We start from the raw sequence: 25,119 nt of genomic DNA, 5'->3' as shown, positions 1-25,119 counted from the left end.
CAGGCCCCTGCCCTGAGCCAAGAAGGGGCGACAGAGGCATATCTCTAGAACCCGCTGCCTGAAAGGGGGACGGTGGAAATCTGAGGCCACGCTGCCCACAGCAAAGATGGCCGACAGGTGTTGGGGGGGGCAAAGGCTCCATGGGAAAAAGCCCCACCCCAGTTTCTTCCCTATCTCCCCCCCCAGCCCTGCTGCCCCCCTCAGACTTCCAGCTCCTGAATCTGTCCCATGACCACGGGGGAGGGGGAGCACTGCCTCCCCTTCCCCCCCATCTTCAGACTCCACCCCCAGCCAGAGCTGCCCTGGCTTAGCAGAGATGGTTGGTAGGAAAACCCCCCCACCACCACCAGCTCTGACTCTTGTGGGAGCTGGGGGGAATCTCTGCCAGAGTGGAACTTGGGGGGCAGCTAGATGGGTCCCCCCTAGCCCCCTCAAACGCCCATGGAGGAGACTAGGGGGCACCTCAACCCCCCCTCCCCAGTTTGGCTCCCCCCCTACATGTGCAATGGGCAGGGCCTGGAATAGCCCGTGGCTAAATCAAGCTGGGCCCATGGGTGGGGGGGAAGATTTGGGGGAAGGATGCTGAGATATTCAGAGGGGGAGGGGGCATTGTGCAATGGAAATATGGGGGGCCCTAGGAGGAAAAGAGGGGGGAGAAAAGGGGCTGGGAGGCAGTAAACACCAATATTCCTGTGGTGGGAGTGGTGATCTGTCTTGGAGGGGGCCAGACAGTGTCTTTGGGGTCAGTGGGCGGGGGGGATGTATACTCCGTCTTGGGCAGGCCCCCTGGCGGGGGGGGCGAGGGGGATGGACAATTGATTCCCCTTCACATTGTCCCTCCAGTGTATTGTGGGAGATTTTGCAAGGCCTCACCCTTGTGCATTGGAGATTTTGGAAACAACCGCCCCCCGCCTCCCAGCTTGGGAAGGGCTTTTCATCAGTACACATCAAAACAATCTGTACATCTCATCCGGCCAGTCACAATCATTAATCCCATCCTGCAGTTTAGGGAAACTGAGGCACAGAGTGGCAAAATCCGCTGCTCACCCGCTGGCGCTGCAGAAGTAATTCGGCCACCAGAACAAAGGCGGAGGCTGGGCTAAGCCACGGCAAGCGAAGAGTTACAGGCGCCAGCCACATCAAGAGACGCCGGCGAAACCAAACCACACAGGAGCTTTGGCTGCCGCGTCGTAGAAAATTTAATGGATAAAACGTAAATGCTGCACGCAGGGCCCAGGCCGTTTTCCCCGAGCCGTCAGGGTGGGCCACCGCTTTCAGGAAGTGGCCAGCGGTTTGGGACAACGTGCGGTTGAAAAGCCATGACTGGTTTCCAAAACCACCAAGCACTCGCGATTCGGTGGAGCTGGGGGGGTGGGCTCAGGGCGGGTCTGGAGTTGGGAGTCCTGAAGTTAAGCCACCTCCCCCCACAAAATAGTCAGTGGCCACTTCTTTAAAGTTGTAAGCCAACATTTTCAAGCCCACTAAAGAGATCGTCACTCCTCAATCAAATCCTGGGGGGAGAAATGCCCCAGGGGCCCCTGCTGGGGAAATCACAGGGGTTCATTTCCCGACCTCTCCTGCAGCCATTGTGCTGAGTTAGCCGCAGGCTGACCTGCTCCACCCCAGAGTCGCCAGCCCGAGTTGCGAGCGGTGGCTATAGGAAAATGCAGGTGTCAGTGTTGCGTGGTGGGGAGTGGGCCGGTGGGGCGGAGGGGATCTCGCCGCACGGGCCCGGCTGGGTCCTCCCTGCAGAGGGGACCAGCTGGGTGGGACTGCAGCGCCACAAGGGGTCAACAGGAGAGCCAATATCTCCACCTGGCCCAGTCTCTGGCCAGCCCTGGTCGGGGGTCGCTAAGACACTGGCATCTGGAGGTGGGAGGGGATCCGGGGCCACCACTGGGAGCTGCTTAGCAGGGGAGATGGCCTGGCCCGTGGATGGATCTGCAGGGATTGGGCCCACAGGCGATCCCACAGCTGCTGATGTGCCCTGGTTCTGACCCAGGGTTTTAAGGACCGGATGTGCCTGAGGGGCATCCCCAGCCGAGGGGTGGTCTTGGAAGGGAGGCACCAGTTGGACCCGCTTGAGCCGGGCCTGGGGTGGCCCCAGTGCCGCTGGGCACAGGGAGGGCAGCTCTGAGTCTGCAGCAGGGGCCAGGGGGACCTCCTGGGGAGGAGGGTACACGACCGGTCGAGCAGCAGCACCAGGATCACCCGGGGTGGGGGGAGACTCTGCCCCAAGCTTGAACCATGAGCTGCTGCCTGGCCCCGATGCTGGGAGAACCACGGGGGCACTGGGCACCAAGTTGGGTAACTCCCAGCTGGCTTCAGGTCTGGTGGCCTCTGGGCACTGAAAGGCCTGGGAGCTCGGCCCCTGTCTTGGAGCCACAAAGGTGGGAGGGGGCTTGATTGGGACTTTGGTGTCCCCAGCTTGGTCAGGAGCTGTGAGGACCGGAGAGATCTCGGCCAGGGAGGGAAGGGGTTCAGCTGGGGTGTCAGGGGCCGCAGTCAGGCTGGGAGCTGCAGGCAGGGGAGGGGACTCAGCTGGAGTTCTGGGGTCCCCAGTCAGGATGGGAGCTGCGGGGATCTCGGACAGAGTGGAACAGGGCTTGGCTGGAACATGGGAGTCCCCAGCTGGGTCAGGCACAGCAGGGGAAGGAGGGGGGTCAGATGGGTCGTCGGGGTCCCCAGACAGGACAGCAGCTTCTTGCGGGATCCACAGGGCAAGACCTTGAAAAACAAACCCAGTTAAATCCCACTGACAGTGGGGCAGAGCCAACCCAGCGGGTCTGACCCGGTGCCACCCCCAAGGCTGAACCATGTCCCTGCCCCTGCTCGCAGGATTTGGGCCTGCCAAGCTCAGTGCTAGATGGTGCTTAGGCTGGCAGGGGAGCTCCCTCAGCCGGCAGCAGTTGGAGGCTTTTATCCTCTGAGCCGGACCAACCAGCAGGGGAGAACAGAGTCCTGCCCCGCCATCGATGCGCTGCCTGCCCCAGTGCATTCTGGGAAATGCCCAGCATGCCTCAGACAGCGAGATGCAGTGCAGCACCAGCAATGCATGCTGGGAAACGTCTCCCCCTTGCTGTGCATTATGCCCCAGTGCATTCTGGGAAGGTCTGGGGTGCTCCGGGGTGGGCCACAGTGAGTGGCACCAGCAGGACATTGTGGGAGATGTCCTGCCACAGCGAGAGCTGGGAAGGAGGAGAACGACAGAGTGGCCCAGCCTGACCCCTCCCCCAATCACACACTCCTTGCGGGGGGGATATTGAGGGGCAGGGCTGGGTCCCCCCCGCACCATGCAAGGCAACTGCCCCCCCCTTTACGTACCAGGCTCTCCCCCGGGGGGTCCATTGGGGTCCACTGGCAGCAGCAGCATCTGCACCCCGCAGCCCTGCATCCTCACCACATCGGGCATCTGTGCCAGCCGCTGCTTGGTGGAAGCCGTGCGGCCCAGGGGCAGCGGGTGCTGGTGGGCAGCGCTGTATGCGGCGCGGAACTGGAAGAGGGACATGCCCCCGGGGTGTCCGGCCAGGATGGCCACCACCTTCTGCTTCAGCTCCCTCAGGTCCTCAGGGGGCTGAGCCCCGGACTCCTGGGTCCCCTCCTCTGCTCGCAGGGCCAAGGGGGCGCTGGCAGGCCTGGCCCCGGACTCCTGGGTCCCCTCCTCTGCTCGCAGGGCCAAGGGGGCGCTGGCAGGCCTGGCCCCGGGCTCCTGGGTCCCCTCCTCTGCTCGCAGGGCCAAGGGGGCGCTGGCAGGCCTGGCCCCGGGCTCCTGGGTCCCCTCCTCTGCTCGCAGGGCCAAGGGTGCGCTGGCAGGCCTGGCCCCGGGCTCCTGGGTCCCCTCCTCTGCTCGCAGGGCCAAGGGGGCGCTGGCAAGCCTGGCCCCGGGCTCCTGGGTCCCCTCCTCTGCTCGCAGGGCCAAGGGCACGCTGGCAGGCCTGGCCCCGGACTCCTGGGTTCCCTTCAATGCTCGCAGGCCTGAGCAGGTGCCGGTGGGCCTGGGTGGGCTCAGTAACCAGGCTGGGAGGCGGGGGTTGGCCCCTGGGGATTTTCCCAGCTTGCCCAGGACAGCTGGGGCGCGGAAGGGCTCCCGGCCCGAGGGCAGGCTGGGAAGCAGAGGTCGGTTGGTGGTAGCACTGGGCAGCCGAGGGTTGAGGCAGTCGGTGGCGGGTGGGGCCGGGCGCACTGCAGCATTCGTTGGGAGGAGGCACCTCTTGGAGCCGAGAAGAGGGCGGGCACTGTCAGGGGGCAAAGATCCAGAGCCTTTCTTCTGCCCTAGAGGAGGTGGAGTGGAAAAGTGCCATCAGGTCAGGGGGGTAACAGGCACATGGCATCCTCCACCATGCACCGCAGCTACCACTCTGCCTGCATCCCGCTCCGGGCCTGCCTGGACTTTTCCCACAATGCACTGGAGCAAAGGCAGGTATATGCCATGGGTGGGTGGGGGGAGCCCCACAGCCGGGAGACAGACAATAAGGAATCCAGGTCTCAGCTACCCCGATGGCCCCATGGAGAGCTAGGGGCGGGGCTCTGGCCTGCGGAAGGGAGTTCTGACTGCCGGTCCAGGGGGAGCCAGGACTCCTGGGTTCTCTCCCTGGCTCTGGGAGGGGAGTGGGGGCCTAGTGGTTTGAGCAGGAGGGGTGGGGAGCCAGGACTCCTGGGTTCTGTTCCTAGCTCTGAGTGGGATTTATTGTCCCGTCCCCTCTACCCCCCCCCGGTTGTACCTGTCCCCAGCCAGACGATACAATTCTCCCCCTTCTCCGCCTGCCTGTACTCCAGCGCGGGCAGGCGCCTCTGCAGGAATCCCAGCACGTCCTCCTCGCCCTGGGAGCTGACAAACCGCTTCAGATCCAGCCTATGTCTCTCCAGCAGCAACTCCTGCACCTTCTGCAGCCGCAGGCCAGACTTGTATGGGCGTAGCAGGCACTTGAGCAGCCTCAGGACCTCGGTCGCACCTGCACAGAGGACGAGGGAAGAAAGAGCGCCAAGGTCGGGGTGGGGAATGGGGCTTTACCCCCCTCTAGGGGGCGCCAGCTCCCATCCAGCGCAAGGGCAGGGACTGGCTGGCTCCAGGGAACCGGGACTGAATCTGAGTTTCTCATGTCCTGGGGTGGGAGGAGGAAACCAGCTACACCCCACTTCTTCCAGCACACAGGCTACAATTCCCCTACCCTCCACTAGGAGGCAGCCCCTACACACCCTCTCACTGGCCTATAGCTATTCCTTGGATTCTGGCTCATTCGGATTTGCACCCCCCCCCCCCAATCGCTGGGATCTGGGGTGATCGGTTTGGCCCTGTGATGCAGCAGGGAGGGGGGAGTGTTGACCTGGGAATGTGGCAGGGGAGTTTCACTCCCTGCGGATGGGAGACCCGAGAGCCTTTAACCTGAGCCAGGAGGGGCAGGGGGAGGTAACACCTCTGCCCTGGGAATGTGGACAAAGGGCTGCAGGGGAGAGCCTGCAAGGGGGGGGGGTTAGTTTCAGTTTGGTGCTGGGTGCTGGAACGCAGGGAACCCCAGGGCTGGGGTCTAAGCTCCCAGTTCCCCCAGAAGGACTTGACTGAGGGGTCCTGGTTGTACCCCCAAGCTCTGTTTTAGACTGTGTTCCTATTGTCCAATAAACCTTCCATTTTACTGGCTGGCTGAGAGTCACAGTGAATCCCAGGAAGAGGGGTGCAGGCCCCAAACTCCCCCACACTCCGTGACAACGGGTGGCAGCTGTGGGATCTACTGCACCCCGTGAACGGTGCTTCCTGCAGTAAGTGACTGGGGAACAGGAAAACAAAGGGGGATTGACGGGCACCAGGCATGCTGAAGATTCAGAGAAAGGCAGTTTCAGGGGGTGGTTAACCCCTGGGAGTGTGTGACCAGAGAGAATGACTTTTGCAGTAGCAGGGTCCCCCGGGGGATTGCAGCGATCGGTCCCAGGGGTGGAGGAGTCTGCAGCTCGACCCTGGCAAACAGGGGGTGACCTCAAGGAGGACTGGCACCCTAGGGGTTCTTCCTGGAAACCGTGGAAAGCTGCCCAGATCTACGAGTGGCCAGCAGAGAGATGTATGCTAAATGCCTTAAGAGCGACCTGGTGGAGCTGTGCAGGCAGAGGGGGCTGCGCATTGGGAGGTCCACCAAGGAACAGCTGATTGCCCAGTTGGAGGAGAGGGATCGCTTGGATGACCCGATCCCGGAAGCCGTCCGGTTGATGCAGCGTGGGCCCTGGGGCCTGACTGGGCTGGGAGGGGTCAGACTGCTGCCGAGGACATCCCGAGACCCTGCCTACCTATGTCTGGGGGAGGGGTTGGGGAAGCCCAGCGAATACCAAGGGCACCCTGACCTCGGCAGCCAGCAGGGGATCCTCCCGGCCGAGCTCCCCATCCCTGGAGTGGAGGCAGCTGGAATGGGAGAGGGAGATGAAAATGAGGGAGCTGGAGGATCATGAAAAGCAACGTCAGCATGAGCAGGAAGAGAAGGAGAAACAGAGGCAGCATAAACTGGAACTGGCCAGGCTGAGGAGCAGTGGGGCCCCGGCTGCAGTGAGTGAGGGGGGACCCAAGACTGCAAGGAGTTTTGATAAATGCTTCCTGGCCCAGCGTAAGGAGTGGGAGGACATAGACAGCTTCCTGACAGCCTTTGAGAATGCCTGCGAGATGCACAGGGTTGACCCTGGCGACAGGCTCCAGTTTCTCACCCCTTTACTGGACCCCAAAGCCGTGGAGGTGTACAGCCGAATGAAAGGGGCGGAGGCAGGGGACTTGCTGAACTCATGGGCCTGGCCAGGGAGAATCTGGCCAGAGCCCAGAAGAAGCAGAAGGTCTGGTATGACCACACGGCGCGGGCCCGCGCCTACGCCACCGGGGATCAGGTGATGGTTCTCATCCCCGTGAGAAAGAACAAACTATAGGCCGCCCGGGAGGGCCTGTTCAAGGTTGTCAAGCAGCGAAATGAGGTAAACTATGTGGTGGAGCTGTCGAACCGGGCGCACCACCATCGGGTGTACCATATGAATATGATGAAGCCATATTATGCCAGGGGGAATGTGGTGTTGGCCGTGTGTGGACATTGGGAGGAGCAGGGAGATGACCCGTTAGTAGATCTATTCCCTGGGACCAGAGCTGGTTCACCCCTGGAAACAATTCACCTCTTGGATCAGCTAACCCCTGCCCAGCAAGCTGAGATCAGAGGGGTGCTGCATCCGTACCAACAGCTGTTTTCCAACCAGCCTGGAAGCACTAATCTGTCTGTCCACTGGGTACAGACAGGATCGCACCCGCCGATAAGATGCTCCCCTTCCGAGTCACAAGGAAAACTGCTCAGGGCCTGGAAAGAGAGGTCAGGGACATGCTGGCTTTGGGGGTGATCCAGCCATCTGCCAGCCCTTGGGCCTCGCCGGTGGTGCTGGTCCCCAAAAAGGACAGGTCAATCCGGTTCTGTGTGGACTATCGGAAGCTCAATGCCATCACTGTATCTGATGCCTACCCCATGCCCAGGCCTGATGAGCTCCTAGACAAATTGGGAGGAGCTTGATACCTCACCACCATGGACCTTACAAAGGGCGACTGGCAAGTGCCGCTGGGTGCAGATGCCCAGCTGAAATCGGCCTTTATCACCCCTCTGGGGCTCTATGAGTTCCTGACCCTGCCTTTCGGCCTCAAGGGAGCGTCGGCCACCTTCCAGCGCCTGGTGGATCAGCTACTGAGGGGGATGGAGAGTTTTGCCGTGGTGTATATTGATGACATCTGTGTCTTTAGCCAGACCTGGGAGGACCATGTGTCCCAGGTTAGACAAATGCTGGACTGACTGCAGGACGCTGGGCTGACTGTAAAAATGGAGAAATGCAAGGTGGGGATGGCTGAAGTATCATACCTGGGCCAACGGGTGAGGAGCGGCCGCCTAAAGCCGGAACCAGCCATGGTGGAGGTGATCAGAGACTGGCCCGCTCCCCACACCAAAAAGCAGGTCCAAGCCTTTATTGGGTTGGCAGGATACTACCGAAGGTTTGTGCCCCACTTTAGCGCCATAGCCACCCCCATCACCAAGCTATGCAAGAAGGGGAAGCCAGACAAGGTGGTCTGGACCGAGCAGTGCCAGGAGGCTTTCCGGGCGCTGAACAGTGGCCCAGTTCTGGCAAACCCAGACTTTGACAAGCCCTTTATAGTGTTCACCGACGCCTCAGACACAGGACTGGAGATGGTGTTAATGCAGGAGGATGAAAAGGGGGAGAGATACCCCATCGTGTAGCTGAGCAAGAAGTTGCTATCCCGGGAGCAACACTATGCGGCCATCGAGAAGGAGTGCCTGGCCATGGTGTGGGCCCTCAAGAAACTAGAGCCATATCTCTTCGGGCGACACTTCACCGTGTACACTGACTGCTCTCCCCTGACTTGTCTGCACCACATGAAAGGAGCCAACGCCAAACTCCTGAGGTGAAGCCTGCTCCTGCAGGATTATGACATGGACGTGGTCCAGGTGAAGGGAAGTGCCAACATGATAGCGGATGCGTTGTCCCTGAGAGGGGGCCCTGAACTTCCCCAGGTAACTGGTCAGAGTGACCCTGCTCAGTTCAGTCTCGAAGAGGGGAGAGATGTGACGCAGCAGGGAGGGGGGAGTGTTGACCTGGGAATGTGGCAGGAGAGTTTCAGATGGGAGACCCGAGAGCCTGTAACCTGAGCCAGGAGGGGAAGGGGAGGTAACACCTCTGCCCTGGGAATGTGGACAAAAGGCTGCAGGAGAAAGCCTGCGAGGGGGGGTTTTAGTTTCAGTTTGGTGCTGGATGGTGGAACGCAGGGAACCCCAGGGCTGGGGTCTAAGCTCCCTGCTCCCCGAGAAGGACTTGACTGAGGTCCTGGTTGTACCCCCAAGCTCTGTTTTAGACTGTGTTCCTATTGTCCAATAAACCTTCCTTTTTACTGGCTGGCTGAGAGTCACAGTGAATCCCAGGAAGAGGGGTGCAGGCCCCGGACTCCCCCACACTCCGTGACAGGCCCACCATACACACCTGTGTGGGGAGCGTCGCCCAATCCTATTCAACGTTAACAATACTTGTATCGATGGCCAGTTGATCCGGCGGGAATAAGGTTCTTGTCCCAGAACCAGGCTAATACCACGGAGCTGGATATCTTAGCGGGAACCTCGGGGTGTCTGGCAAGGACACTCGCACCAGGGGAAAAGCAAAGCTCCAGCGATTTTGATTAAGATCAGTAATAAAGCCAGAAAAGCTCATAACGAGATAGGAACAATACACTATTGGGGATACCTGGAGTATCATACTCCTAGATCTGCATGCTCACACCCTTCCTCAAGGGCGTGGAGAACAGAGACAAAGGTCTGATGGTCCAGGTTCCTCAACACTCAAGAAGGACAGCAGATAACAGAGCGGAAGGCCCAAGTGATGGCTAGCTAGCCCCCTCCACACGGTGGCTGGCCCTATTACAGGGCCCGAGTGCTATCATGAATAACTCTTCGAGGGGTTGTGAGTGCTTTGGGGGACAGGATTAAAATTCAAAATGATCTGGACAAACAGGAGAAATTGTCTGAAGTAAATAAGATGAAATTCAATAAGGACAAATGCAAAGTGTTCCACTTAGGAAGGACCAATCAGTGGCACACATACAGAATGGGAAATGACGGCCTAGGAAGGAGTACTGTGGAAAGGGATCTGGGGGTCAGAATGGATCACAAGCTAAATACAAGTCAACAGTGTCACACTGTTGCAAAAAAAGCGAACATCTTTCTGGGCTGTATTAGCGGGAGTGTCATAAGCAAGACACGAGAAGTGATTCTTCCGCTCTGCTCCACGCTGATTCGGTCTCAACTGGAGCATGGTGTCCAGTTCTGGGCGCCACATTTCAGGAAAGATGTGGATGAACTGGAGAAAGTCCAAAGAAGAGCAACAAAAATGATGAAAGGTCTAGAAAACATGAGCTACGAGAGAAGATTGAAAAAACATGGGTTTGTTTAGTTCGGAGAAGAGAAGACAGAGGGGACATGCTAACAGTTTTCAAGTCCATAAAAGGTTGTTACAAGGAGGAGGGAGAAAATTCTCGTTAACCTCTGAGGATAGGACCAGAAACAATGGGCTTAAATTGCAGCAAGTGGGGGTTAGGTTGGACATTAGGAAAAACTTCCTAACTGTCAGTGGTTAAGCACTGGAATAAGTTGCCCAGGGAGGTTGTGGAATCTCCATCACTGGAGACTTTTAAGAGCAGGTTGGACAAACCCCTGTCAGGGATGGTCTAGATAATCCTTAGTCCAGCCATGCGTGCAGGGAACTGGACTAGATGCCCTCTCGAGGTCCCTTCCAGGTCTATGATTCATTCGAGTGCTCGGCCTTCTGTGCCAAAATCTAACTTCCTCACCCTTTTCATCCGGTGTACTTATCCAATAGGTGGGCCCTACTAAATTCATGGCCATGAAAAACGTGTCACGGACCGTGAAATCAGACCTCACCCGTGAAATCTTGCAAGGGGAGGGACAGGGCTGACGGCATTTTAACTCATCAGTGCACCCTGGCTCCAATGGGTTTTGCCGTTACCACTTCCCTGTTCCTGCCACGGCGGTTTAGAGTCCGAGTTCCTCAAAACCGAAGGGCAAGTGTGGGGCCATTTCTCTATGGATACAGGCCTGTAGGTTACAGGTAAATATAACAAAGGCAACGCAGCCCTATGGGCTACTCCCCCACCCCCACCCCGCAACCCGGCACAGCCCCCTCACTTTTCTCTAGGGTGCCCAGACATCCCAATATTAGGGGCTTTACCCTCCCCCCCACCCTCCAAAAGTCTCCTGATTTTTCACATTTGATCACCTTACCTCTCTCCAGTACCTCTCTCCTGGTGTCCCAGCTGATGGCCACCCCTGGCTCTGGGGGGATGCCAGCAGCTGCTTCCCTGGGTCAGGAAGCTGCATGGGGATGCGGGGACCCTGGAGAGGGCAGAATGGGGCCCTCACTGGCCACCCCAAACCCTAACATGCCAGCCACACCCCTGGCCTGCCAGGGGTCATCTTGGGGACAGGTGAAGGGGTGACAGTGTAAGAATAAGGCCTTTGTCTGCAGCCAGATTAAAAGAGCAGCCGAGCAGCAGCCATTAGCTGAGTCAAATCCTCACATTCTATCTACATGACATTAGACCAATGTCATATCAGGCTGCTAAGAAGGAGACCCCGGCCTAATGGCCCCCACTGTCACCAGATAAAGAAACAGACCTTGAGATGGTTAAAGAAAACGGACGTCGACAGCGTCCTGTCTGGCAAGAAATCACTTCTCAATAGCCGTGGTTGTGAAATCCTCATTTCGTTATTGTTCTGTCATTATGGTCCCCACTTCCCTATTGTTTGTCTGTATGGTCTCTGTCTGGTTCTCTGTTTCCATCTGTTACATAATTAATTTTCCTAGGTGTAAATTAATTAAGGTGGTGGGGTAGGATTGGTTAGAGAATTTTGTTGCACTATGTTAAGATTGATTAGATAGATTTCAGTATAACGATTGGTTCAGGTATAGCTAAGCAGAACTCAAATTTCACTATATAAACTGGGGTCCAAAAGGAAGTTCTTTGGGAACCAACTCCAGGACACAGCCCCAGAGATCAGAGCTGCCAAACCTCAACGCTCTGCCAATGACACCGGGCAGAATCTGGAGTTCCCCCCCGATGGGCCTGATCCTGACTGGCCATCAAGAAAAGTTCTCCTGTCGTATTGTATGTGTAGTGTGGGCCGTCTAGTTTTGGTGATTGTTAATAAATAGAGGATCAGGATATTACTGGGTAAGGCTCTTTCACCTGCAGAAGTAGTTACACCTGGAGCCCTACGTATTGGGAAAGGGTGTGGGTACTTAAATTGACCTGGTTAGTTACACCTGGAGCCCTACGGATTGGATACGGGTAGGTGCTTTTCACCTGGAGCCCTACGAATTGGGAAAAGGTGGGATGCCTAAATTAACCGGGTTACACCTGGAACCTTACGGCCTGGGAAAAGGTGGGGTGCCCTAATGTGTGCAGGTTATAACAGGGCAGAGTGGAGTAAGTCAGGGTCCCAGGTTGGCGTCACATTTTGTGTGGGTGCCATGGGCATTTGTGGGGGGCATCTTGAGGGGACTGTCGGGGGATTCATTTTGGTGAGCCTGGCTCTGGGCCGCACTCCCTACCTCTCTGGAGCTGCACGACGCAGTTGTTGCCCTTCTCTGGGTCCCGGAGCATGAGTCCCGGGACGTCCCCCAGGAAGGAGACCACGTCCCTGTAGCCTCTGGCCTGGCTGAAGGCCTCCAGCTTGGCTCCATGCTTCCCCGCCAGCAGCTTCTTCAGACTCTTCACCCGCATACCAAAGGGGCAGGGGGCCAGGGCGCCCCGGATCAACGTCTCCATTGCACCGGGCTTTGCCACCCACCGCTGGCCCCGCATCCGCCTCGCTGGGCCCGCGGCACCCAGCCCCCCCGCCTCAGCAGGCCGGGAGGGGGCAGGGGGCACAGGGGCATTAACAGCAGTATCTGATGAGGAGGGGAAAAGAAACACAGCCCCTCAATGGAGTGAGAGCAAGAGGCCCCCCACGGGTCCACCTCCAGGCAGCGGGCACAGGCCCCCCCAGCCCGGGGCAGGCCCACCCATGCCTCCCCCTGCCAGGCATGGCCTCCTCACAGCCCATAACCCCAATTGTGCCCTGCCACCCCTACACCAGGAACCCCCACCCCCCTGGGCACGTGCCCAGCCATGGCCTGCCCGCCCCCCCCACAGAACACAGCCCCCCACAGCTGTGTCGTCCCCCACCTTCCACACCGTGCATGGCCCCAGCTGCATCTCCCGCCATAGGCCTAACTGCCTGTCCCCCTGACCGCTTGTCCCCCTACCTGCGCTCAGCCGGGCCAGGCAGGCGTCGCCCTTGCCCGGGTCCCCCAGCCAGAGGTGGGGCAGAGCCCGGAGCAGGTGCAGGGCGTCCCCGCAGCCCCGCTGCCGGCTCAGCTCCTCCAGGTCCAGCCCGCGCTCGCTCCGCAGCGCCTCCTTCAGCTTGCCCACCTTCAGCCCCAGCGGGAAGCGGCCCAGCACATCCCGCACCCAGGCCAAGACCTCAGCCAAGCCTGCAACCAGACCAGGGGGTGGGGGGGAGGGAAGGGGGGTTGTGAGAGCCCGCGCCAGCTGAGAGCCCCCCCGCCACGGGGCACCCTGTGGGTGCAGACCCGGAGCTGCGGGTGAGGGGCAGTTCGGCAGCCCCACGGGCCTGAGTCCTCGGGCATCCCCAGAACAGGGGCAGGGCCCAGGAGAGCACCCCACAGGCTGCCCCTCCTCCTCACAGTCCGTTGCCAGTGTGTCCCCTCAGTCAACCCCTGAACCCCTGCCACGGGCTCCCTCCATCCCCATCCCCCCACAGTCCCCACCCCACCAACCTGCTCCCGCTATCCCCCTACAGCCCCTCCACCCATCAAAATGAACTCCCGACAGTCCCCCCAAAATGCCCCCCACAAATGCCCATGGCACCCACACATCTGGCCCAACCAACAAAGCTCCAAACAATCTTCCTCCAATGTGCCCTGCCCCGTAGCCCCAGCGAGATGGGCGAATTTCTTTTATTGGACCACCCTGGGGAAAGAGACCAACCGCCTAGCCCCACAGAGCCCTTCCCTCGGGTGGCAGACGGGAGCTCAGGCTCTGGGGCGATACGGGGCTGGCGTTGGGGGTCCTGGCTTGGGCTGAGGCTTCTCCACCCAGGCCCACGCCCCACATGCAGCGGCCTTGCTGAGAAGCCGGCTAAGCTGCTCACCGGGTGTCTCCCCTGGGGCTCCCCCGGGCTCCCCGTCGGCAGACTGCAAGGGGGGGGCAGGGGCATTGGGCGGGGGGCTGCTGCTGTGCTGGGCCGATGGGGCAGCGGGGGGGTCTGGGGGTGGCTGTGGGGCAGGGAGCTTCACAGCAGCACCTAAAGGAGGGGAGAAGAAACAAGATCACCTCAGTGGGAGTGAAAAGACAAGTACAGCTGGCCCCCACACGTCCCCCTCCCTGCAAAGCTATCCCCACCGGACACGACGCCTCCCCCTCCCCCAGCCCCCGCCACTGGGCACATTCCCCTCCCCCCCGCCAATTCCCCCCCTGGGCATGGCCCCCTGCCCTGCAGCAGGCCCACCCATGCCTCCCCCACCAGGAACAGCCTCCCCACACCCCAGGAACCCCCATTCCCTGGGCACATGCCCAGCCCTGCCCTGCCCCCCTCACACGGAGCAGGGCTCCCCCACAGCCACGTCCTCCCCCACCTTCCGTGGCCCAACTTCCCCTCACCCCCCCGGCCGCTTGCCCCCCTACCCGCGCTCAGCCGGGCGAGGCAAGCGTCGCCCTTGCCCGGGTCCCCCAGCCAGAGGTGGGGCAGAGCCCGGAGCAAGTGCAGGGCGTCCCCGCAGCCCCGTTGCCGGCTCAGCTCCTCCAGGTCCAGCCCGCGCTCGCTCCGCAGCGCCTCCTTCAGCTTGCCCACCTTCAGCCCCAGCGGGAAGCGGCCCAGCACATCCTGCACCCAGGCCAAGACCTCGGCCAAGCCTGCAACCAGACCAGGGGGTGGGGGGGAGGGAAGAAAGGGTTGTGAGAGCCCCCCTGCCATGGGGCACCCTGTGGGTGCAGACCCGGCGCTGGGGGTGAGGGGCAGTTCGGCAGCCCCACGGGCCTGAGTCCTCGGGCATCCCCAGAACAGGGGCAGGGCCCAGGAGAGTACCCCACAGGCTGCCCCTCCTCCTCACAGTCCGTTGCCAGTGTGTCCCCTCAGTCAACCCCTGTACCCCAGCCACGGGCTCCCTCCATCCCCATCCCCCCACAGTCCCCACCCCACCAACCTGCTCCCGCTATCCCCCTACAGCCCCTCCACCCATCAAAATGAACTCCCGACAGTCCCCCCAAAATGCCCCCCACAAATGCCCATGGCACCCACACATCTGGCCCAACCAACAAAGCTCCAAACAATCTCCCTCCAATGTGCCCTGCCCCGTAGCCCCAGCGAGATGGGCGAATTTCTTTTATTGGACCACCCTGGGGAAAGAGACCAACCGCCGAGCCCCACAGAGCCCTTCCCTCGGGTGGCAGACGGGAGCTCAGGCTCTGGGGCGATACGGGGCTGGCGTTGGGGGTCCTGGCTTGGGCTGAGGCTTCTCCACCCAGGCCCACTCCCCACATGCAGCGGCCTTGCTGAGAAGCCGGCTAAGCTGCTCACCGGGTGTCTCCCCTGGGGCTCCCCCGGGCTCCCCGTCGGCAGACTGCAAGGGGGGGGCAGGGGCATTGGGCGGGGGGCTGCTGCTGTGCTGGGCCGATGGGGCAGCGGGGGGGTCTGGGGGTGGCTGTGGGGCAGGGAGCTTCACAGCAGCACCTAAAGGAGGGGAGAAGAAACAAGATCACCTCAGTGGGAGTGAAAAGACAAGTACAGCTGGCCCCCACACGTCCCCCTCCCTGCAAAGCTATCCCCACCGGACACGACGCCTCCCCCTCCCCCAGCCCCCGCCACTGGGCACATTCCCCTCCCCCCCGCCAATTCCCCCCCTGGGCATGGCCCCCTGCCCTGCAGCAGGCCCACCCATGCCTCCCCCACCAGGAACAGCCTCCCCACACCCCAGGAACCCCCATTCCCTGGGCACATGCCCAGCCCTGCCCTGCCCCCTCTCACACGGAGCAGGGCTCCCCCACAGCCACGTCCTCCCCCACCTTCCGTGGCCCAACTTCCCCTCACCCCCCCGGCCGCTTGCCCCCCTACCCACGCTCAGCCGGGCGAGGCAAGCGTCGCCCTTGCCCGGGTCCCCCAGCCAGAGGTGGGGCAGAGCCCGGAGCAAGTGCAGGGCGTCCCCGCAGCCCCGTTGCCGGCTCAGCTCCTCCAGGTCCAGCCCGCGCTCGCTCCGCAGCGCCTCCTTCAGCTTGCCCACCTTCAGCCCCAGCGGGAAGCGGCCCAGCACATCCTGCACCCAGGCCAAGACCTCGGCCAAGCCTGCAACCAGACCAGGGGGTGGGGGGGAGGGAAGAAGGGGTTGTGAGAGCCCCCCCTGCCATGGGGCGCCCTGTGGGTGCAGACCTGGCGCTGGGGGTGAGGGGCAGTTCTGCAGCCCCACGGGCCTGAGTCCTCGGACATCCCCAGAGCAGGGGCAGGGCCCAGGAGAGCCCCCCACAGGCTGCCCGCCCCTCCTCACAGTCCGCTGCCAGTGTCCCCCCACATCCCCCCCACCCCTCCAACCTGCTCTCTTCATCCCCAGCCCCCCCCCACATCCTCCCCACCCCTCCAACCTGCTCCCTCCATCCCCATCTCCCTCATAACCCCCCATCCCACCAGCAAGCTCTCTCCATCCCCATCCCCCCCACCAACATAAACCTGACAGCCCCCCGAAGATGCCTCCCACAAATGGCAATGATGCCACACACCTAGCCCCCGCCAACACAGCCATCCCCCCCAACAATCTTCCCCCAACGTGCCCTCTGAGATGGGCAAAGGAAAGAGCCCAGCCGCCAAGCCCCACAGAGCCCTTCCCTGGAGGGGCAGACGGGAGCTCAGGCTGCAGGGTGATGTGGGGGTGGCGTTGGGGGGCCTGGCTTGGACTGAGGTCTCCCCGCCCAGGCTCACGCCCCATACGCAGCAGCCTTGCTGAGAAGCCGGCTAAGCTGCTCACCGGGCATCTCCCCTGGGGCTCCTGTCGGCCCCCGGTCAGCAGGCTGCGAGGGGGGGGCGGGGGCATCAGGCGGGGGGCTGCTGCTGTGCTGGTCTGATGGGGGAGCAGGGGCTAGGGGGGACTGGCGGGGAGGGGGCTTCACAGCGGCACCTAAAGGAGGGGAGAAGAAACAAGATCACCTCAGTGGGCGTGAAAAAAGACAAGTACACCGGGCCCCCACATGTCCCCCTCCCCCCAAAGCTCTCCCCACCGGACAAGACCCCATCCCAACCCCCAGCTCCCCCCCCGGGCATGTCCCCTCCCCCTCCCCCAGCTCCCCCCACCGGGCACGGCCCCCTCCCCCAGCTCCCCCCACCGGGGACGGCCCCTCCCCTCCCCCAGCTCCCCCCACCGAGCAAAGCTATCCGTCATACTGGGCACAGGCCTAACTGTGCCTTCCTCTTTTCCTGCCACTTTTTTGGTCAAAAGAAACAGAAAAAAGGAAAAAGAAAAAAAAAAAAAGACATTTTTGTGCCCCCAAGAAGTGCGAACAGAGTCCCTTTGGTGAAGAAAACTGCAGGCAACGGAGGCTTTCGTCAAACCCCAGAGTGAAAAAAAAACAACTCAAGTTTGTCCGAAAACCCGAGGCCACGTCTACACTACGGGCGCCCGAGCAGCGCAGCCGTGGGGCCGCGTCTGTGGCGCTGTATCCCCGCCGCACCGGTTACAGCCCCGGAATGGAGGACCTCCGCTCCGCGAATAACGGGAACCATGGCCACGGACACATTCAGCCTCCACCTGGCCGAGTCTACACCGGGGCCAGGGCGGCGAGGCTGCAGGCCTCAGGAGCGCGGCTTGTTCACACCCCTGCAGGCCATCGCTCCGTCAACCGACGTTTTACGGGTAGACCAGGCCCGAGGGAACTAAAAGTCGCTGTTTGGGAAGAAAGCGGAGGAAGAAAGGAGCCACTTCTCTCAAAAAATGCTGCGGGAAAACATTGCTTTTGTTAATAATCTGAGAGAAAACCATTGCAAGTGTCAAAAAACGTGAAGAGGGAGGTCATTTTCATCAAGCCAACCTGAGAAAAAAGGAGGGGCTTTTCTCAAAAAAAAAAAAAAAACCACGGGGGGGGGGGGAATCGCTTTTGCCAAACATGAGGTAAAAAAGTCACTTTTGTCAAGAAAACAGATGGAAAAATGTCATTTTTGTCAAAAAAAAAAATATAGAACTAAAAACCTTGCTTTTGTCAAAAATCAGAGAGAAAATGGCAATCGTCAAAAAAGAGAGAGAAAGTCATTTTTGTCCAAAAAAAAAAAAAAGGGGGGGGATGGGGGGGAAAGAGAGTCACTCTTGTCAAGTAAATATGAGGCAAAAAGGTCCAGATTGTCCCTAGAAAATTTCAAGTTTTCAGCGAGCTACTTCAATTTAGAAAAAAAGTCACTGCGGTGCCTCATGGGAGTTGTAGTTCAGATGCTTCGTGGCTCCCATTCTCCTCTACAGCCCAGGCTTCCTGGTCGGACTACACCTCCCACAATGCACCTTGGCCTCTAGTCTTGGTGGCGGAAGGCGGTGTATGATGGCAGTAGCACAGTGCATTGTGAGAGATGAAATCTCATGGGGGAGGGAGCCCAAAGGGCCATATAGTTCGTTGGGCCTCAGAGGAAGGTGCAGGATGCCCAACGGTGTCAAGAGTAGGATAACCTGCCCTCATCCTATGCAAGACCAGTTCAGCCCTGACACCTGGACCTCTCTCCAGCCCCTGCAGCCTGATGCCACGCAGTCTGGTCAGATAGTCCAGGGTGTTCACATATCCCTGTTGCTGGCTGAACTCCTCCAAGTTCACCCCGTGCCTCTGCCACATGGCTTTCCGCAGGCTGAAGACCCACAGGCCATTGGGGTAGGAGCCCAGGGTGCTACAGAGTAGTGGCAGAGGATCTGCGATGTCTGGCAAGACAGAGACACCATGAGAGATACTGGGCAGCACGATACAGACAGGCCATTGGCCATGTTTTCCCAGCCTGCACTGGGGCAGACACAGTTGGCTGCACAGAAGCCATTGGCCAGATTTGCCCAGCATGCCCTGGGCAGACACAGCTGGGTGCAGCAAGGCCAGTGTGCCATTGGCCATGGGCTCTCTCCCCGCTCAAGAAGGGGGCCGGGCTGGGGCAGCCCTACAAGAAACCATCTCCTCACTCACTCTTCTTAAAGGTACAGCTCAGAACACAACACTTCTCTCCCTTCTCGGGATTCCAGAGTTCGATACCCGGCACCTCCTGCAGGAAGGACACGACTCCCTGGTACCCCCCGTCCTGGCTGAACGCCAACAGGTCCACCCCACGCTCCTTCAGCAGCCTCTTCATCAATGGTTTCACTCTCATACCCTTTGGGTGGCAGCTTAGGGTCTGAGAGACGTAGGCCGAGACTTCAGCCAAGTCTGCATAGAGGGAGGGAGACAGCAGGGCTAAACAACAAGAAGGGGAGCCTCTCCAGCCCATGAGACCCCAAACCTATGCTCTTGGAGAGCATCACCCAGAGAGACAGTGTGTGGACATTGGCCAGGTTTTCCCAGCATGCACTGGGGCAGCGCCTGCCTCCTTAGGGAGGGGCATAGAGGGAGCAGCCTCTGGATCCAGTCCAGCCCTTGGCCTCTCTGCTCAGCCTGTTCTAACTGGACTGAGAACGAGCAACTCACGACATGCACGATCCTGACTACTCAGAATCCTCCAAGGCGGGCAGCACCTACTTTCCCCCGGGGCCTCACCTGGATTTGTCTTGGATGTCGGGGGTCCGTCTGTGGGATCCAGGCAGGCAGCAGCCACAGGGGGCAGAGTGGGATCGGGGGCTGCGGCAGGAGGGGCGTCAATGTGAGGCCCGGTCCAGAGCTCGGGCAACGGAAAACCAGCAGGATCCAGAGGTGGTGGCGTGGGGGTAAATCCAGCTGGGAAGAGAAGAGGAGGGAAGGTGGTAAAAAAAGAAACAGAAGGAAGGAAGAAGATAAAAGAGAAGCAAATCAACAACAAAAAAGAGAAAACTCGAGGATAAAAAGACTCATTTTGGCAACAAAACTACAGGAAAAAAAAGTAATTTTTGTAAAAAATGAGACGAATCACTTTTATCCAAGAGAAAAAACAGTCATTTCTGTCCAAATCTTCCATGGAAAATTTCAAGTTTTCATTAAAAAAACAAAATGTTTCCATTCAGAAAAGTTGCCAGGGTGCGTTATGCGCCCCCGATTCTACCCTACAGCCGAGCCTCCCTGATCGGACGGACTGTATCTCCCACAATGCCCCAGGGTCCCCGCTCTTGGGGATAGGAGGCTGCACTGTGGGAGATGCGACCATGCTGGGGAGCGTGACGCAGACGTGCCCAGACAGGTATATTACAACTGCATCCTGCCCCCTTCCTGAGATGTCACCGGAGTGAGCGTGAGGCTGAAAGCTAAAAACTGGCCGATCCTCCTCGTGGCTAGCATGAGGTGTTTGTACAGGAAAGGAGTTTAAGAGATACCTAAAATGTAGGAGATTATGTTATGAAACCGCTGGAGATGATGCATGTCCCCCGGAGGCAGGGCGGGTCTCAGCTAACTCAGTTGTGAATGAGAACAATCAGTATCTTTTGACCTAGCCCTGCTGCGTTTACAGGCTGGAGCAGGTAAACACCTGGGTGTTTACAAAGAAAAGAACCCCCCCCCAAGAAAAGACTCTGAACAGGGGACTCTCTGGGATGAGCTGAAGATAATGAAACACCTTGATTATGAAGGCAGATAAACGTGTGAGGGCACCTCCCTAGTGTCTACACTGAAGCACTGTAGAGTTTCAAATGGGCACAAGATGGTATCGTTACGGAGGAGATATTTTGGCAGCGCGAGTGCCTCATGAAATCCCAGCTCTCTGGGCTGGACAAGCATTGTATGGACTGACCTTTGGGTGAGAAATACCTCAGTAGACAGGGAAGGAACTTGTTAATAAACTAGAAGCTGAAGAGGACGTGTTATGTTTTACTTTTCCCTGCAACCTTATGTTTGCAAACCCTTCTTTGAATCGGTCTCAAGCTCATTAAATAAACTTCAATTTGGTTTGATTCTAGGGCCACGTCTCCATGACAAAATTCTGTGGGCACACAGCTGCCGTGGTTATGTGTTGGTGGTGCGCGTCCCCACCAGGAGCGCTTGCATCCATTGTACCGTCGGTGTGGGGCTTTGTGGGACAGCTCCTGAAAGCCGGTAACATGACATAAGCAACCCAGCGTCTGCACTGTCACCGGGTCGACCTAACTACATCACAGACAAGAGTCCCTCATGCTGCCACCAGGTGGTAGCAATTGACCCAAGACACCTTGCTTAAGCCCAGAAAGTGTCAGAGGAAGCCCAAGGCCATACACTCTAGTGAGCCTCAGAGGAAGGTGCAGGATACCCATTGGTGTGAGAGGTGGGATAACCTGCCCTCATCCTTAACCAAGACCAGTTCAGCACTGACGCATGGACCCCATCCCTCTCTCCTCATCTGTCTGAAGCTTAACGAGACACTTGTCCCCTCTCTCCAGCCCCTGCAGCCTGATCCCACGCAGCTTGGTCAGATAGTCCAGGGTGCCCAGATATCCCTGTTGCTGGCTGAATGCCTCCAAGTTCACCCCATGCCTCAGCCACGTGGCCTTCCTCAGGCTGAAGACCCGCAGACCATTGGAGTAGGAGCCCAGGGTGCTGCAGAGTAGCAGCAGGGAGTCCGCAATGTCTGGCAAGACAGAGACGCCATGAGAGATACTGGGCAGCAGGATATGGACAGGCCATTGGCCAGGTTTTCCCAGCATGCACCGGGGCAGCGAGGAATGGGCAGTAGGGTACGGACAGGCCATTGGCCAAGTTTTCCCAGCATGCACTGGGGCAGCGCCTGCCTCCTTAGGGAGGGGCATGGAGGGAGCAGTCTCTGAATCCAGTCCAGCCCTTGACCTCTCTGCTCAGCCTGTTCTAACCGGACTGAGAACCAGCAACTCATGACATGCACAATCCTGACTACCCAGGATCCTCCAAGGCGGGCAGCACCTACTTTCCCCCGGGGCCTCAACTGGATTTGTCTTGGATGTTGGGTGTCTGTCTGTGGGATCCAGGCAGGCAGCAGCCACGGGGGGCAGAGTGGGATCGGGGGCTGCGGCAGGAGGGGCATCCATGTGGGGCCCGTTCCAGAGCTCAGGCAACGGAAAACTAGCAGGATCCAGAGGTGGTGGAGTGGAGGTAAATCCAGCTGGGAAGAGAAGAGGAGGGAAGGTGGTAAAAAAAGAAAGAAGGAAGAAGAGAAGAGAAACAACAACAAAACAAAAGAAAACTCGAAGGTAAAAAGAGTCATTTTGGCAACAAAACAGCAGAGAAAAATAAAACAGGAGTACTTGTGGCACCTTAGAGACTAACAAATTTATTTGAGCATAAGCATAAGGTGCCACAAGTACTCCTGTTCTTTTTGCGGATACAGACTAACACGGCTGCTACTCAGGAAAAGAAAAAAAAAAAAAAAGTCCTTTTGATATAAAATGAGAATGAGTTACTTTTACCCAAGAGAAAAAGACCCAAACCAGTCATTTCTGTCCAAATCTTCCATGGCAGTGACGGCTGGACGGTAGAGTATGGACAGGCCATTGGCCAGGTTTTCCCAGCATGCCCTGGGGCAGAGACAGCTGGGTGGTAGAATATGGACATGGCTGGGCAGTAGGATACGGACAAGGCTAACATGCAGTTGGCCAGAATTTCCCCGCATGCACTGGGACACCATCTGCCTCCCTAGAGAGGAGCTGGGTGGGGAGCTCAGCCTCTGTGTCTGATCCAGCCCAGGCTGAGACACAGTGACACACAGGATCCCAGCTCCCCACAATTCCCCAGGGCAGGCAACCACCGCCCCAGACGTCACCTGGATTTATCCTCGACATCAACCATGGCACACTGGGATCCAGGTGGGCAGCCATCACCAGGGGGTGAACGAAATCAGGGGCTGCGTCAGCGGGGGCATCTGGCAAGAGGCCGTCCCAGGGCTCGGCCAAAGGAAACCCGGAGAGATCCAGAGGTGGCTGGGGGGAGATGGAGCCAACTGGGAAGCGAAAAGAGGGAAGGTTAGAGAAGGGGGGGGAAGAGGAGAAAAAACAGAGAAGGCCAAAAAAAAAAAAAAATGGGAAAAGGAGAAAGAAGGAAAAAAGAGACTTCAAAATATCTGTGTAATGAACTCTGTTAAATATCTATTAAATAATGTGAAAAATGTAACTCTTCTCTCATTCATAGTGTTCTAAGAAAACACCAAAGGGAATTTCTCGGATTTCGGTGCATCTTGTCGACGCAGCTTTCAAAGCTTGTAACAAAAATAAAAATCAGAAAGTTGGTTTGTGTCATTTTGGCATGCTGCAGAGATAACAGGGCAAAAGCCAAATGGGTGATTCACTAGCCAGACCGGTACCTCCCTAGTAAAACAGACGAGGGAGCGCGAATCATGCCGGCCACGGAGTGACGCCAAGAGGAAAAGTCCGCGTGACCCGTTGTAAGACGCAGAAACGCAATGAAAACCCAGCGTTCATTAAAACTAATAGTAATAGTGAAAATAAATAAAAAAGGTACCAAGCAACATTTTGCTCAAGTAAGGAAAAAAACGCATCCGTTCAAAGAATTTTACGCTGGCATGTATAGAAATATATTTAAAATATGTTGGTAGAGATGACAGTTTCAGCGATCTGCGCCTGCCTCATGTCACAGGACAGGGGGGATAAAACCTGTGGGTTTGACCAAAGGGGGCTCAAACAACGCAAGACTTACATCTGATCGGACCAGCATCAATCTAACACTAACAGCACCAGTGACCTGCGCCCGAAGGCTAGATACTTCCTCGTCACGCCACCCTCCTCTATCGGCTTTATTTACCTTTTATGCGTAATTAAAGCAATAACATATCATCGTAGCGTGGGCAAATTAAAGCTCAAAACTGGTTGAGCTTAGTCATTGGTGTGGATGGTGCTTTCTGTGGCCAAATGTATCACATGCCTTTTTGCTGCCAGGATAACGGCCTCCTACTGCTATCAGCCATCGGACCTCCTGCTTCAGCTCCAGTAGCAGAGGCCTGTGCTCTTGGTGCCAAAGGTCCGGAGTTCAATCCCTCCTTACCTCCCCCTGGCGTCCCCGGCTGCCCCTGGGAAGAATTGGCGATGACCAGAGACCCTCCATCCCACTGCAAGCTGCTCTCCCACGAGCCCGGGCTCTCGGCAGCCGGGATAGGGTCGCAGAGGTCCCAGGACATTGGGGAGTCGTGCCGGAAGAAGAAGGGAAGGGGCACGAAGCCTGCATGTGAGAAGCAAGAACCTCTGTGAGCGCAGAGAGGACCCCACCCCACCCTAACAAGGCAAAAGCTTGTCCGAGCTGAGCGCACTCCTGGGTTTCTCCGGCACTCAGTGCTGACCCCAATGTCCCAGCATGGCAGTAAGGGGCCTGGAGCTAGAGGAAGCAGGGTGGGGGGCTCAGCAGGGAGTGCTCTCCCCTGGCAGGCAGGGCTGGCCCCAAGGCAGCTCTGGGAGAGGAGTGGGGGAGGCTGGGAGCCAGGACTCCTGGGTTCTATCCCCAGCTGGGGCAGGGAGGAGATGTGGTCTAGCAATACCTCCCACATCTTGGGACAGTCTTTTAGGAAACAAACCTGAAGGTTTCACCAGATTCTTCCCATCTTCAGGCAGTGGGGGGATATACAAGGGACCCAATCCCCACCCCCTGCTCTGCCCCCCCACCCAGAATACACAGAAGGCCTGATCCCCAGCCCTGCCCCCACCCTAGGATACACAGTCAAACTCCAAAAAGTCTGAGCAATTATTTTCAGTAAGGAGCCATTAAAAACAGACTAGAGAGAGCAACTAACCGTAAACTATATCTGTGTACCCCCCGGGCACCGGATTGACTCCGGATGGACTCTGGGTGGGCTGAGATCAGAATCCACCCCTGCCCCCAGTGCAGTCGGGGGTGACTCCGGATTGACCCCGTGGGCCGAGATCAGAACCCGGTCCTGCCCCCAGTGCAGTCGGGGGTAACTCCGGATTGACCCCGGGGGGCTGAGATCAGAACCCAGCCCTGCCCCCAGTGCAGTCGGGAGTGACTCCAGATTGACTCCAGCGGGCTGAGATCAGAACCCGGCCTGTACCTGGCTCTCTCACTGGCTGCAGGGTGCAGGGCAGGGGCGCAGAGCCCGATCTCTCGGGGCCCATCCCCGCAGCATCTGGCCCGGGCCCAGCTCCAAATCCTCCAACCGGCCGCGCGCTTCCGATTTCGCTTGGTTCCATCCCAAATCGGGGCAGGGAGCCCCGGCCGCTCCCATTGGCCGACGGGACTTTTGAAAGAGGAAGCGGTTTCCGCTTGCCCCACCCCTCGCTCCTCCTCCCTGAGATCCCCCCTGCGCGCTCGGACTCCTGGGTTCTCTCCCTGGCTCTGGGAGGGAAGTGGGGGCTAGTGGTTAGAGCAGCGGAAGATGGGAGCCAGGACTCCTGGGTTCTCTCCCTGGCTCTGGGAGGGGAGTGGGGGCTAGTGGTTAGAGCAGCAGAAGA

The 25,119-nt window shown here is 58.6% G+C and overlaps 1 protein-coding gene across 1 annotated transcript; it reads right to left on the bottom strand.

Moving 5' to 3' along the window:
* Positions 1-1,181: 1,181 nt before the first annotated feature.
* LOC119846889 lies at positions 1,182-24,910 on the bottom strand. Its single transcript, XM_038381115.2, has 14 exons — positions 24,720-24,910; positions 23,702-23,875; positions 22,467-22,643; positions 21,615-21,809; positions 19,334-19,510; positions 18,770-19,006; positions 15,159-15,311; positions 14,267-14,494; positions 13,734-13,886; positions 12,826-13,053; positions 12,130-12,468; positions 4,722-4,952; positions 3,325-4,272; positions 1,182-2,727 (listed from the first exon to the last, which is right to left on the bottom strand). Exons 1-14 carry the CDS (start codon positions 24,856-24,858, stop codon positions 1,655-1,657), a joined length of 4,452 nt encoding a protein of 1,483 aa, XP_038237043.2. The 5' UTR covers positions 24,859-24,910; the 3' UTR covers positions 1,182-1,654.
* Positions 24,911-25,119: the final 209 nt, after the last annotated feature.

The sequence above is a fragment of the Dermochelys coriacea genome, chromosome 23, assembly GCF_009764565.3.
Source record: "Dermochelys coriacea isolate rDerCor1 chromosome 23, rDerCor1.pri.v4, whole genome shotgun sequence".
NCBI classification, from domain to species: domain Eukaryota; kingdom Metazoa; phylum Chordata; order Testudines; family Dermochelyidae; genus Dermochelys; species Dermochelys coriacea.
This window is presented reverse-complemented; position numbering and strand designations above follow the sequence as displayed.

Coding starts and splice junctions, on each gene's coding strand:
- LOC119846889 (XM_038381115.2), bottom strand. CDS start 24,858: ATGGAACCAAGCGAAATCGGAAGCGCGCGGCCGGTTGGAGGATTTGGA. Junction 19,007..19,333: donor GACATCCAAGACAAATCCAG/GTGAGGCCCCGG, acceptor CCCTCTATGCAG/ACTTGGCTGAAGTCTCGGCC. Junction 14,495..15,158: donor AGCCCCAGGGGAGACACCCG/GTGAGCAGCTTA, acceptor GTCTGGTTGCAG/GCTTGGCCGAGGTCTTGGCC.